General features: G+C 33.7%; 1 protein-coding gene across 1 annotated transcript in view; it reads right to left on the bottom strand.

Annotated features, from left to right (window-relative positions):
- The window catches only part of LOC145691856 (uncharacterized), a 34,562-nt gene extending 20,132 nt beyond the window's left edge, over positions 1-14,430 (bottom strand). Inside the window, exon 1 of the mRNA XM_081767168.1 lies at positions 14,187-14,430. Within this exon, the coding sequence (XP_081623294.1) occupies positions 14,187-14,414 (228 nt within the window). The 5' untranslated portion in view covers positions 14,415-14,430. The remainder of the gene's footprint in view (positions 1-14,186) is intronic.
- Positions 14,431-15,772: the final 1,342 nt, after the last annotated feature.

Raw genomic sequence — 15,772 nt, 5'->3', positions numbered from 1 at the left:
ATTTTTCAAGGAGACTAATTTTTCTTTCGACGAGCCCATTTGCCTTAATTGCAAACAGAAAGAACCCTGCATTAATGTTCTTATGTATTTTGTCATAGAAGCCTGTGTTTCTTTGACCTCTACCATTATCATTAGTCATTGTATACTCTTTTCCTCATCCTCTTACATGCATGTTACCCACAGCAGTTTATACCTAGAGGCTACAAGCGTAAATGGCATAATGTAATATCAGAAAGACAGTTGTCGAAGTGCTCCAAACGCGCATCTTTTGAATGCTATTGCAATGTTTCAGTTGCAAAGCAGTGTTTTGTATTTTGTCCGCCATCTTGGACCTACCATTTTGAATTTCACACCTTTGGTATCCGATTCATACATAGCGACATCCAATATCCTTATATACCCAATTTTAAATCCATAACTTGTTTTTCTGTAATTTGGACCCGTCATTTTGATTTGTAAACATTTGATGTCAGATTCATACTCGCTAAAACTCGCCGGGGGTTCCGCCTCCAGTCCGCGGTCATGGCTTTGCCATGATATGTCAACTTCTAGAAAACTATTCCTTGAAGAATTCACTTCCATTTACAGCAGACACCTGTCACCAACACATGCTTCAATTCAACCGGTATTATTTCTTCCATTTAACTTTGAACAGCAAACACAAAATTTATTAGAAAGAACTCTATTACTACTTCTACTCTGGCAATCATGTACTACCATCCAGTACATGGCTTATTCCGTACACTTTGCGCACATCTATACATATTAGAGACAATAACAGAATTTATTTTCTGAAACATTAATAGGAGACACTGTCTTGCAATAGCCTACCTATTAAACCTTGCATTTTCCGGAAACACTCACTGTTTCCAAATGTAAATTTTTGCAGCCTTTTAAACATTTATTCGTAGCATTTTGTTAATATTATGTTTCGAAGTGTAATTTAGTACAATGTATTATAATAGTGTCGTTGTTGTTAATTGTACATATTACCTGCAGGAAAAGTAATTCATATCTGTGATTTAAGAGTGGGAAAATATTTCAGGCTTTCTGCATATTTATTCTTGTATTTACAATGAAGACTACAATTTACTAGGTAATTTACAAATATGAATATTATTGGATTTTTTAAAAATACTTTTTCATAGCATTTGAGAGAACACTACTTTTGTACTCTAATGTAATACAGTAAACTATAATGGAAATCTTGAGCATAATTGTACATATTACCTGCAGCAAGACTTCTTGAAAAGTTTCATATATACTGCACAAATTTTTGCAGTCTCCCTGTATATTTATTCTTGTATTTTCAATGAAGACTACAATTTGTAGGTGATTTACTAATGTGAATATTGTTGGAGGCTTTTTAAACATTTGTTCGTAGCTTTTGAGAGAACACTACTTTTGCACTGTAATGCAGAAAAGTCCCTTATAATGGAAGCCTTCGGAATAGTAGTACATATTACCTGCAGCAAGACTTTTTGAAAAGTTTCATATTTACTGGACAATTTCTTGAAGTCTTTCTGTATCTCTCGTCTTTTATTTTCAATGAAGACTACAATTTGTAGGTAATTTACAAATATGAATTTTGTTAAGGCTTTTTAAACATTACTTTATAGCATTTGATTGAACACTAGTTTTTGCACTGTAATGTAGTACAGTGTATTATAACGGTGTCCTTTGGCACAAATACACTTATTGGGCAGCAAGACTTTTTGAAATGTTTCATATATACTGGGCAATTACATACAGTCTTCCTATATCTTTATTCTTATATTTTCAATGAAGACGATTATTTGCTAGGTAATTTAGAATATGAATATTATTGGTGGCTTTATAAAAATTTGTTTATAGAAAATTTAAACAACACTTCTTGCATTGTATTATAACAGTGTATTAGAATGGTGTCTTTGTCATTTCTTATTACAATCAACTAACAAGACATCATTTCCTTAATGATACCAAAAAACGCATATATAACCCGATTACTATTCCCATTTAAGAGGTGTAATTCCACAGATGCCGGCCCGCTACGTACCAGTACTATGTGAGCAGTAAGTAGGAAGTCGAAAATCTAAGAAATTCAGTAGTGTAGGGGAATCACGTGAGCCTACTGGACAGGAGAATTCTTTTTCTGACTTTTTCATTCTTCGAAAGTTTATTTTTATAGCATATATTGTTTGCTTATAAGCTTGAGTCTATTATACATTGCATTTCATTCCAATCGTTCCTGCACACACTACTGAACCGAAAGAGTCACTTTTCCACATATCTTATATATTACAAATATATACGCTGCCGACGAGACAATTGCCAAAAGGTGCGTATATATATATATATATATATATATATATATATATATATATATATATATATATATATATATATATATATATATGCGTGTGTGTGTGTTTCCTTAAAATTTATAATCTTATACTTTTTCAGTTGTGGTATAGACTTCAAACTTGGTATACGCATGTATCTAAACGCGGAGAATAAAAGGGAGATTGTTTGCAATCATTTCCGGTTTGAATCACACACTATTCTCGCGAGACAAAATGCATTTTTGTCTCGTCGGGATACTATATCGTGGAAATGATGTTCAATGTTTTTTCCAAAATGTTTTTTGGGGGGTACACTGTCTCCTTGGGACTCTTAGAGACTCTTAGGAAAATAGAATATTATCAGCAGTGCCCGTGGGAATAATAACTGTGATCTCCCGGAATATTGTTTCTGAAAGAAATACTGGTGATGCCCCATCTCCAAAGCTACATATGTTTGTTTCTAAATACTTGAGTATCGTCTCGAAGCTTCACACGAACATACTGCCTAATTTCGAGACCATCTCAACAGTTACCGTATAAATATGTCCTTTTCGTCTGTCTGTAATAACGAAAATATTTTGTTCACGCAATACCAACAGAAACTATTTTGCTAAAAAGAAGCAACGGTAATAAGAAAAAAACGCAAGATAGAACAAGGTTTGCGTGAGAACCGAACCCAGACCTGCTACTTAGAAAGCAGACGCTTTACCTCAGGGCCAACTTACTACGTTGATTTATGTTTGTTATATTACCGTCAACATACCACATAACAGGCCAAATGAAGGCAATTCAAAAATATGGCAATTTTGCTTTCAAGATGGCGACTTCTAAAATGATTTCTTTCTTCACATTAACTACACATCATCTTTAATAATATAGCAAAACCTGACTTACCTACCTTGATCACAACTTACAATTTTCATGGTTACAAATTTCTGAGCCGCCATATTGTATAGAAGATGGCGACTTTTCCAAAATGTCCGATTTTTCCCCTTACTTATGCTGCAATCTACACATTTGAACGCAATTTCGTGTTTGCACCATATCTACAAGTTGTCTAGAATTAGACGCACCCATGAAACACTCCTAGCACTTTCTTACACCAAAGATGAATATTTCTTTCAAGTTTAAGCACGCATTCGGAGACTACGCGTCAGAATAAACATGCGCCCGAAATTTTGAAATTCTAGCAACAGCCATTAAAAATTTCACATTTTCTTGATTTGTGCCTCCAAACGAAAGCGAATTTTAATTCTCTGTTTCTTCTAGCACAAACTATGTTCCTAGCTTCACTGCCTGACAAAATATGACGTTTCTATGATGTGTGCAACTACTATAAAACCCAGCATTTCGAAACGACGAAAAATTTCGACACTTCATTTACATAGAAAATGTTGCCTTTTTCAAGATATCTGAATTTTCCCGTTACTCACATCACATGATGAACATGTATGCGAAATTTGGTGTTTCTATGTTTTGTGGAAGTATGCGAACAATTAAGTGTGATTGCGACTTTAGAGGAAATAATTCAGCTACCTTTTAAACCTATATATACCACATCTCAAACCAATTACATCATAGCTTCCTCTTTTGTCCATGTTTTCTGCTCTTTCGGAGCGTGCCTTGTTCTGATCTTCAAATGGTCGCGACGTCTCCTACAGGTCCCATTCAAGCAAGATATTTCACATGTGTGGTGTACTCGGTGTCATCTTTCCAACGATATATAACACATGCTTATCCACGTGTACCACATCTAGTACCTAACTAGTTAGTGATCCAAGTCGATTTTGAAGAAATTTGGAAGGTAGTTTCCAAATTGTAATGCGTCTACACATAAATAGGCCCACTTTCCAGCTACCTACACATGAAATATGCGAATACGTATTTTTTAATTTTCTACGGAAAAAGGTTTAAGGGAGCGAAAGTCCTCAATCAAAATTTGGAAAGTTGATGAAATTGCTCAAATTATTTGTCCTGGAGTTTCGAAACTTGGATTCTGTGTAAAAACAATATATCGAATTTTGACCATGGGGTTCACTGCACAGAACTTTTTTTAAATTTCGCTGTGTTACGAGTAGCTTTCCTATCCAAAATTCTGTGCCCATGATAAAAATTTACACATTAGGTCGTCCTGAGGTTTCAAAATTTGGATCCTTGTCACAAAATATCCATATACTGGGCATAGATCTTTTATTTTCTTGTGTGACTGTGTAGAGTTTACAATAAACATACTGTTTTGGTCATCGAGTAGTTTAAATCAGATTTAAGAGAATATTCATTACTTTTATTCATGATGTGATTATTGCACAATATAATCTTGTCTATATGCTGCACTAGGATAGCCTAGCGTAAATTAAACTTTGAAATGCCTTGTTTTATGAAGACACTTCAGAAAAAAACTTCAAATCAGTATATTGACTTAATTACGATTGTCTTGCCAACTGAAATAGCTCTCCGAGCAAGTGGGATCCTACCCTAATGAGCAATAAAGGCAAAGTTAAAGGCAATCTCTCACTCCCTTTGGTGACTACAGTTCGAAGTTACCGAATCCGACAGTATTACCACAGTCAAGCAGAGTATAGCTCAAAGCGAGAACCATAGGATAACCCTGGATCTCGAATGATAGCCCTTCCTACCTACTTCCAACTAGAGCAAAGAGGTACTTCGTAAACGACCACACAACCGTCTCTTGCACTCACAGATACATCTCACTCGCCAATTTTTGGGTATCACGAACTATCCCCCTGGTAGGGACGACAGGCTCCCGTTGCTGCACACCTTATCTCATGGAAGAGGTGCACAGCCCATTACTGGTATCAATTTGTGAAGTGGTCCATACACAAAAGGCAGATATTCCCATTTGAGAGGTGCTAATTTTTCTCCGCCCAGAGATGTGGCTACAATAACATTTCTCTTTGTTCCATTTGACACCGTAATGAGCAACGTTAGTCATTGGCCTATTTGGGAAGCTAGCAGCCTCTTCTGATTCCTTGTCTTCTCTAGTAGGAGATCTCATCTCTACCTCCACCTATATCCATCGCTTGTCATTTCAAACTCTATGAGGATGAGATTAGCACAGTGGACAAAGTTTTAATTTACTCAACCCATGTGTAACCAATGTAACCGGGAATATGAAACATGGTTAACTGTACGTATGTGCTTGAGTCACTTCCCTTTGCTCAGTATGCGTTTATAACCAGACATGGCAGGGTACGATACTGTAACAAGGTTAGAATAAGAAAATAATTCCCGCTCCCACGTGCGAGCGAAAATAATCAAGACCGCGCTGCTTTGTTGGTATCTTGATACTTTAACAAATACGCCACCGTGTCTTTATTCCACTGTTATTACCTGGCCAGGATAGCCATAAGTTATATAGTTGTAGTGAACCATTCCTGCAGTAATGTAGATGTATTGTGAATAGTGATATATGACTGGATATATGACTAAGAACAACATAGCAAAATTGACAATTCAGTGAGCTTCTACCGTGTATTAAGCAGATTGTATAAAAATTGATTATGCTTTATTGTATTTCATTATAAAACAGGAGCAACTGTAAAACACAGGAATGACAATGTCAAGGACTAAATAGTTAATTAAAGGTTGATAGCTTAGAGATTTGCGAAATACTTTGTAAGTTTAAATCAAGTTAATGTTAAGGCTCACGATGCTTGTGTTTGTTTTATGTGTATGTTTATCGGTTGACAAGTAAATTATTTTCTCGAGTTTTGACCAGAGAGGAATTCCGATATGTTGAAAGTCCTCTCCGTTGGTCTATTGGCTAGTGCGTGTGTTTTTACTGTACGTGGTTCTGGGTTTGATTCCCAGTGAGAGACCAAAATTTAATTTTACAATCCTTCACTTTCATTAATCACTTGTGTCCTAGCATGTACAACATAATCATGGGACGTTAAAATAAAGAAATTTCATTTCTTTTAAGAGAAGTGAATCCTTTGGGGGGAAAGAGACGAAGAAATGTTTCCTTCATTTTCTAAAGATTTATGGGATTGGATAGCTTGCCTTTCGGGATTGATTTGTAAAATTTGATTCCGTGCGTCCTTCTTTAAGGATCATTATAGAAATCCAGCCCTTTGGTGGAGTTCGAATAAAAGTATTGATAAAACATCAGCGTATGGGTAGTGTAAGCATAAGTATAATTGCTTCAGTACATAATAAATTCTCAACTTTTATTTATGACGAAAGAAATTTCCCGTGGACTCCCTCTGAATTTCTCTCACTTTCTAGCTATCATGTGACAAAGAATTAAATCTACTAACAGCTTTCACAATATAATTTTAAAATTTGGGAGTCTAGTGGTATCTTTGTGTCTGTAGTATATAATAATGCTGATATGTTAATCTCTTGAGGATCTTAATGGCATCTGTCGTTTGACTTCAGAAGACTGAGTTTAGCCTGTAGGTACAAGTTGCCTATAGTTAAATCATATCAGACGTACGATCTTGTTTAATCCCTCCCCATCCGCCATCTGAAAAGCCATATATTGTTATTCACATATGAAATTCAAAGACAAAGGCAATCGTCTTTATCCAGTTGTATTTTTATTTCAAGTGTAAATATTAAAATGTGCTAAGCATGGTTGCAAGAGCTGGTGTTTATATACATACATACATACATACATATATATATATATATATATATATATATATATATATATATATATATATATACTGAACTTAGGTACCTAATATTGGAACTCATCTTCTTCAAATGAATTGATGTAAGAAGTGGGCGCGTGATTTTCGACTAATTACTTCATCACTGCTATCTATAGCAATGAGATAACAACAGTGGAAGACAACTACTTGATACTTTGAAAAACTTATGAAAGTGGTTTAGTTATTCAAATACATATTCACTCTAATCAGTTTCAGAAGTAGCATTAATCTTATAATAACGTAATGGATGTAATAGCTACCCTGAAAATGTATTTTGTATGTTTCCTTTTTTCGTAATTCAGGATTTTTTCTGAATTTCACTGGAGTTATGAGGAACTTTAAATTATCAACTTTAATCGCTCTCCCTTCACCATCAATGCGACATTGTGTATATTTGCAGCTTAGTGCAGCTTAAAGGAATCATGATCGTGCATATTTGATTTCTAACTCGCTTGCTCATAGCGTTGCCCTCAAGACCAGATGAGAATTCAGGTTTTCTCGTCTCGTGTCGTAAATTTTCTCGTCTTGTTTTGTAAATTTATGTGCAAAATGTGTCCTCATTTCCGTCTTAGTTTCATGTATTATTTATTAGAATTCTTCCAGGTTACGACGAGTCCACGAAAGATTGATATAACGACATTTAAATCATATTTATTATTGAAGTAAATTGTGTAATGACTTGCGTATCTTTAAACGTTGATAAATGTTCTTTCTTGTGTTCATACTATTACCTTATCAAATTGCATATGACATATATAAATTTAATCATATAATACTAAACAGTGTTTGAAATTAAGATGTAACATTTGGGTGAACTAGTTATGCCTACAAGACTCGAGAATTTTCTCGCCTCTACTAAATTCACGTCTCACTTCATATTTATGAAAGAAGGAACGTACACATGGATAAGCATTCCCTACATTTTTGAAAACGGAAGATCGTATGTCTATCGAAAGACTAGTGTTTCTTGTGAGTACTCTACAATTTGTTTCCTCCGATGATATTTTCCCCGAGCTTATCTTGAATTTGCCCCTATGCATATTTTATAGACTTAAAAATACGAGAGACAATCACCAGAAAATAATGAGTATACATCCTGCATATCCTCTCGTCAAAAACTTCGAAACGAGTCGAATCGACCAATTTCAATTCGGTTTCTTTGACTATTGAAAATTTTAGTGTAAGAAATCTTTTTTTTTCTTTGCCACAGAGAGTATCTGATCCTTTCTACAATACCGAGGTTAGTTTATTTGCAAGTTAATATGGAGGATGTATGTATTTTTTCTTTTTTTCTTGTTACTTAAAATGTTCTGAAAATAACTTCAATAACTTTTGAAACTGTTTGTCTTCACTTGAACACATGCGTGAAGTGGTTTATTACGAATAGGACAAAAAGAACAGTGATAGATTAATTACAAGTAATTCGGTTAGAAACACTGTTGCTTGTATTTTAGTTCCAAAACCGGCCGCTCGCACTCGTTCGCTGGTCATACAATAGTACTATGAAGAAAAATAGTCGCTACAATATTTCAAGAAGATAAATTATAGTTCAGTGTTCAATTTAGAAGAAAGCGTTCGAATTACAATAACAATTCAAATAACGATACTCTTAAATTTCGCAAGAAGTTTCCCTTAAGCTTTCCATCTTAGGTTGTGCTGGTTTTGTTATGAGATCACGATTTTATTTGTTTGTGTGGATTTCTTGAAAACGGAATACTAAATGGAGCATACTACTAGAAAGGAATGTATTTTCAATGATACTATCCAACGCCACATTCTAATTGTGATTTGTTTTTGTGTTAATTTAACTTCATAACGAGGAACTACATAATTTATACGGTTTACCCAACATTGTTAGGATCATCAAGTCGAGGAGGCTCATGTAGCCAGGTCATGTAGCTAGAATGGAAGAAAGTAGAAACGCTTTCAAAGTCTTGACTTGAAGAGCAATCTGAAAACGACCATTAGGAAGACCTAGGCGCAGATGAGAGGACAATATTAAGATGGATCTCGCAGAAATAGTAATACAAAGTAGAAACTGGATCCAGTTAGCTGAGGATAGAAATCAGTGGCGAGTTCTTGTGAACGCGGAATTGAACCTCCGGGTTTCAATACGCCATAGAGTTAGTTAGTTAGAAGGTTAGTTAGTTAGTTTTGTGTCCGTTTAGTGTCCCTTTCATCAGTTAGGCTTTATGACCTAGAGTTGAACATGTGATACAAACTACATGAGCTCCCGCGGGAATCGAACTCGTGGCTCCAACTCCAAAGATGCGTATGCTAACTGCTTATGCATGAAGGAACTCATTCTACATTCTGAGAATTTTAGAGAAACGCGAGACCACATAGGCCGAGATATCAGTGAGAGACATTGACTAATTCTAATGAGAGATACTGTTGCATCTGCTTTATAATCACGACTTTTATCTTAGTAATTTGCAAATTTTCGTTCTCTCATGGAAACTCCTCGAAATGAAAATTAGATGTAAATGAAGAAGTTATTCCAGTAGTAATCTAATCATGAAGGTACAGCCAAGTGGAATCATATGCTGTAGGAATAATGGAGCTTGTAATCACGTTACTTCTAATCATATCTGGTAAGAATTTAGATACTAACTTTTGATATTTACTGGGTATTCCTTGCAAATGGATTATGTTTTTATTGATTTACTTTTAAACACAACTGCACAAGACCTATATATTAGATAAATGAATAAATAAAATATTGCAGACTTGTGTTAAAATAGAGTATTATCGACACAATCAAACTGTGTAAAACGCTTAATTGTACAAGTTAATTGACTACATTCATTAAAGATAAACAAGATGGATTGGCTCTGCATACATACATTTTTCCCCTCCTTTTATTAAAAAAGAAAGACGAAAAGGAAGAAGGAACAAAACTTCGCTTATTAAGAGTATATAAAGAAATGGGTAACATTGCCGGGGGAGAATTAGTAGTAATAGTAGTAGTAGTCGTAGCAGTAGTAGTAGTAGTAGTAGTAGTAGTAATTGTTGTTGTTGTAGTAATATTAATGATAATAGTAGTAGTAGTACTAGAGGTAGCAATAGAATAAAAAATTGTGAAAAGGAGGGTCATTTTAATATTGTATAGCCATTTCATGTAAATTTACACTTTTATAACCATACCTTGAATATGATTATTATATATATGGCTTATATATTGCAAGTTTCGTCATATTTAACCAACAAGTATTAATAATATTATTAACACTATCGTTAGAATGAGTATAGTTTTATACAATAATTATTAATACTAATAGTTGTGTTATTATTAAAACTAGTTCTTAGTAGCGCTTTTATTTTTATTATTACATCAGGCCAAAATTTCGATAGGAATATAAATATTCGTATTCTAGTAAGCAAGTACCATCTGAAAAAATTAAATTTTTACAAAAGATATAATATTTCATAAATCCAGATTAATAAATATTCAAATCTATATTTGGAAAATAATTTCGTAAACCATTCACATTTATCACTTGAGAATGTTCATTTTAAATTTGTAGTTCGTGTAACCTCAGCAGGTGGTCTTTGGCCAAAGAGGGTGACTTTGATATAAAAAAGAGAAAAAGAAACAGGGAGGTGTTTGGAAAGAAACAAGATAGAAACCAATAAAAGAAAAGAGAGGGTGGTCAAGAAAACGAAAGAAACCAATAAGAAAGCAAACAAAACAGTGAAGCAAATGAAAGAACATTATTGGTAAAGTTAGACAAGGGTTCTGTCAGAACGTAGAGAAAATCGTCAGTGATTGCAAAGAACGAATAGGAAAAAGAAACAAAAATGTATACGTAATTAGTGCGAAATAATAAAAGAAAAAGACTGCTGGAGGACAGGAAGTTGAGTTGAGTGGTATTAATATTGTTGAGCCGAGGATTACAGACTTTAATTTAGGGGATGTAAAAACCCGATAATCAAAAATCTTAGCGCCCTGAGCTTTGGAAGACAGTTGTAGTGGAGCTACAGGCGGTCAATACGAAGAATCCCGCTTGAGTTGTATATTTTTCGAGTGGTAAAGGATATTTAGTAGCAATTCCAGTTTACAACAGGTGACCCGATACCAAGTCAAATATTTTAATCAAAGTTTTCCAAACGTGTGACATCGGTTGTGGTATTAATACTCAGTGGATGGAGTATAAGTTTCAGAACTCGGAGGACTTCGCAGAAATTTTGAACTCTCTGAGAACTTTCCAGTGAACTGGACGATAAAAGCAATACAAAGACTTTCCACATAGAGAGACAGCGAAGCTAATTTGCCTGGAGTAAAGGAAGACGTTCAATGGACAGTTTTTAGCAAGAAGGTAAAGTGATATTTCATTACCTGAATTTTGAGTGAAGTGCGCACTAAGAAAGAAACTATAGACCAAATGACACACCCTCAATTTAAAATTGTTTATAATTTGAGTAAAGTGATATTTTCTTCCTTTTGTTTTGTAAAATCAATGTAATTATTTTGTGTTAAAGAACAACTTAAATTTTTGGGTTAGGTAAAAGGAAATTTACATTCTAGGGTTAGGTAAGAGGCCAATTTACATTCGTGGGTTAGGTTAGGTGCAATATATTTTCGGTAAACTTGTAAAATTATTAAAAAGGAATTAACAATTTTGCAATTAACAGAGAACTGATTATCTAAAATAGTCTAATACAAACACATATTCAATATCATGATAACTTCTTTATACTTGTAAATTTTATTTTCAGTAAGATATCCAACTTATTAAAGTAAAGTAAACAATTGAGTTGTCATTATCCCAAATTTATTGTTAAGCAAATAAAGAGTTATGGTCCAGACAACTGTAGATAGAAAGCTAGCAGCAAACTGAAGATCCACAGAAGACCGAAGTCACGAAGCCCTGAGATCAAAGAATTAATATATAATATGGTAAGTCATCACTATTTTGAGTTTCAAGTTCATTGTGTGTGTATGTCGACAGAACTTTGTTGTCCCCCTTAACTTGATGCATATATATATATATATATATATATATATATATATATATATATATATATTACAACTGTTTTTGCTATGCAGAGTATATTTTATTCATTATTACTTATTTTGCAAAATTAATATATATTTTATTTCTTTTAATATGATTCGCAGTTTTGTTTTTAAATGTTACTGATGCAGAAGAGCAAAATAAGGAATTATCCTTTAAATGAAAAAAATCAGTGTAGATTGAAAGTTAAGTTAGTCGCTAAGCCGAAAAAAGGAGCAGACATAGCATTTTATAAATAAAAGTTATGAGGAAAAATGTCTTAATTCAAACGAAAGAATGTAGCCCTCTCAGGTAACATATGGAATGCGAAATCCTTTGCGCAAAAGTACTCGTAATAAACCCTTGAAGTTTGAACACACTACAGCGGTTAAGGTTAAACGTGAAACTCTAGACCCACGTCTCATCCAGCCTCCGTGTTGAAAAGAACGTTAAACTTCAAAGAAACAACCAAAGGCAGGAATGAATGTACAAACTTTCTCAATACGGAAGTCAAACAAAATGTGCAACCTGATATCACATTGATTAATAAGAACATATAAGTGACTTAAAATATCACATGCATCAAAAACCCTTAACGTTTTTATTTAAGATTTTGAAAAGGAGCAATTGTTTTGAACGAAGATAAAAGTAGAAAAAAGAAGCCTTCATGTTGGTCAAATCATATTTGGCTTTAATTATAGAGTAATAAACTGAATATAAAGTATTTAACCTTCTTGTATGTGGTTTATGAACTATAGTATTTACAACATAAAAAAACAGTATAATTTAAATGTTTCTGTCATACGAGGCGCCCATAATCAAACCCCGCCAAATCAATTTTTCATACAAATTGACTTATACATCCTACCATATAGTTTCAAACATGTTGAGTTCAAAGAAAACATTATTTTGTAGCTAAACCTGCCACATTCTACTACACAATAAAGTTGAAAATATGGCTTGGTTTCAAAATACACCAGATTAAAGGCAGCCAATGAGAGTACTCGGCTCAGTTGTGTGACTTCACAGAATGATAATCTATTGTGGGTTATTAGAAAAAGACTTGAGACAGAAAGACACGATTCTGAGACCAGAGCAATATCAGAGCATCCTTGGTAAGCATAGTACAATTCACAAGGTAGAGGTAACAGTAGCAGTTAAAGATGGAAAATGGATGCAGGAAAGGTTCAAAAGAAGCCAAGCAACTGCATTTCAAATTCAACCTATGCGCACAAATCATTTTGAAGCAAAATCAAAAGAAATCGTCAGTTCCTACTTAGTCGAGGAGGAAGATAATAATCTTGATGTCGTTTAGGATAATAAAGTGAAAGCCACTCTTCCTAACATTTAACAACATTGTTTTCTCAAACCCCAGATAGTTTTGATATTGCAAATGACCCCGTAATCTAATTTTGACAACACAATAAATAATGTTTCAATTTAACATTTTATTATTGATATCCTATAATGTCATTAGGATATCAAAGAAGTTTTCCCTCTTTATATTGTTAAATCGTACTTAATTTTAAAACTCCCTTGCAGCTAAAGGATACATTTAGTTGTGATTTTCAATACTAGCAAGTCCTGTCACTATGAAACCCAGCCAAAGCCTTCATTGAGTATCAAAGCTCGAAACATCCGAATTTCCTACAACTATTTTTCCTTATATTTTTATTGTTATTATTGGATTGTGTTTTATTTTGTCACTGTGACTCAACACAATTAGTGACATGTTTGGCAAAAAAATATGTTTGTATTTAGAAGGGTTTGATTGTGACAGTTTTTGTGACTTTTACAAAAATGTATAACAGGAATTGGTGGGGTTTGATTCTAGGCGCCTCATCTGAGATATACTTAGGAACGCAAGAGATTACATTGATGATCCACAATGAGACTTACAATGTAATGTTAGTAATATGTCAGTAGTTTAATTATGTTGACAATAGAGCCCATGTGTATGTTAAAATTGGTAATTTAGAATTAAAAAGAGAGTTCAGACACATTAGAACAAAAAGCCGTTATTTTCAAAATAATTGTCATTCACACATCGAAGAGAAATAGCAAGATTATACGAACTAAGGATCGAAAGAAACTAATACAATCACCTATGCTTCTTCTACTCGCAACTAGTGATAACCCAAATGAATTTAATCCTGGTTTATAAATGTATGATTATTCGTACCTACCAATGCACATTGTACGTATTTTATAACTCTTGTTATTGGCATCTTCATCAAATGACCAACTGAAAATCCTTTCATATCTGAAATGCAAATAATTCCTCGCCTTAAACTATCTTCTTTGTACATATAGTCAAACCCTGCAGTAAGTCTTTTGATCATTATGCTTTCGTCAAATTTTGTAGGATCAACTGTGTAGGTTATTATTACCACGCGATAACCATCTGGTGTCATTGTAGGAAGAAGAAATATGGATCTGTAGAAAGATATGAAATACGATTAATTTTCCTGTACTTTTTAAAGGAAGTTGATTGAATTATCTTAGATGAAAATCGGCTGCTTAAGTAAAATTTAAGACATTAAATATACACAGACTGAGATTTTAAGTACACATTTCTAATATTACAAATGTTAGATATTTAGAGGAAACTATCCAAAATAATATCAAATATAATTTTCTTCTGAAACTGTTACCTTTAATTTGTTTCAGTATTAATTTTTAAAGAGTTTACATGTTAACCATGTTTGGTTTTTGTGTCCGCCTATCTGACAGAAAAACAATTTTAAAAAAGGATGAATGTGTCTCGATGCATTTTACCCACAAGGTAGCATGTATATACAATCAAACAAACATAAAGGGAGAAAATCCAATATAATACCTGACACATAAAACACAACAATAAATCAAACTAGTAACAATTAAAACTTGCACGTAGTTGATGACAACTAGAATTAATTGAAATCCTTTTTTCTTTGAAGTATGATCGAATTTAGTTTTTTCCATTTTAATTTAAAATTGCATCTATTATGGAAAACCCCTTTGAGTGGAGGGTCAATTTTGTAGTGTGTAGCCTCTTCGGACCCAGCAATTTTTTTCGTATAATTACCTTCAGTTGTATACCCTGTTGGCCAATTTTCAGTTATTTTTTTCGTATCTTTGACAGTTGTCCGCTGAGTGCATGTTGCCTATAGGTAACATGGGGTCTTAGTGTATACAGTGTATACATAATACACATGTCGCCTATTGACGACACGGGGTCCGAGGAGGGTAGGGCAGAATTTTATTGCCAAAGATAGTTTGAAAAGTAGGACGGGAGCTTGCACCTACAACTTCTTTCAAGAAGCATTACCACACGTAGATAATGAGAAAAATACAGTATATTATCTACACTGCCCTCAAAGTCCGATACTGATAACATCTATATATTTCTTTTACAGAGAGCTAACGTTAGATGCCTATGTAAGACGGTATTGTCCAGTTATTCAATTTAGGGAAAAATATAAAAAGAAACCAAATTAATTCCTCTTTGTATCAAATTCATGCATTAATGAGAGTAGCTGTGTATACTTAATTCTTACTGTACCTATTTGTACGTTACCAGTGGATTCTATATTTTTCACTTCCTATTACCCTAGGATAGGAAGTGAGTCTGCTTACAGAAAAGCACGAGGAAAATCGTCATGAACTCATTACTGAAACAACAGACATGGATACAAAGTAGGCAAATCTACTAACCAACTCGATGAAAAGAGACAGCATAAGGCCATCAATTCCAGTAAATAAATATATAATTTCCAATAGATATATGACA

Source organism: Thermobia domestica, chromosome 8 (genome assembly GCF_964235325.1).
Source record: "Thermobia domestica chromosome 8, izTheDome1.hap1.1, whole genome shotgun sequence".
Classification (NCBI taxonomy): Eukaryota; Metazoa; Arthropoda; class Insecta; order Zygentoma; family Lepismatidae; genus Thermobia; species Thermobia domestica.
Note: the sequence above shows the minus strand (reverse complement) of the source record. Positions and strands in the feature narration are given on the sequence as shown.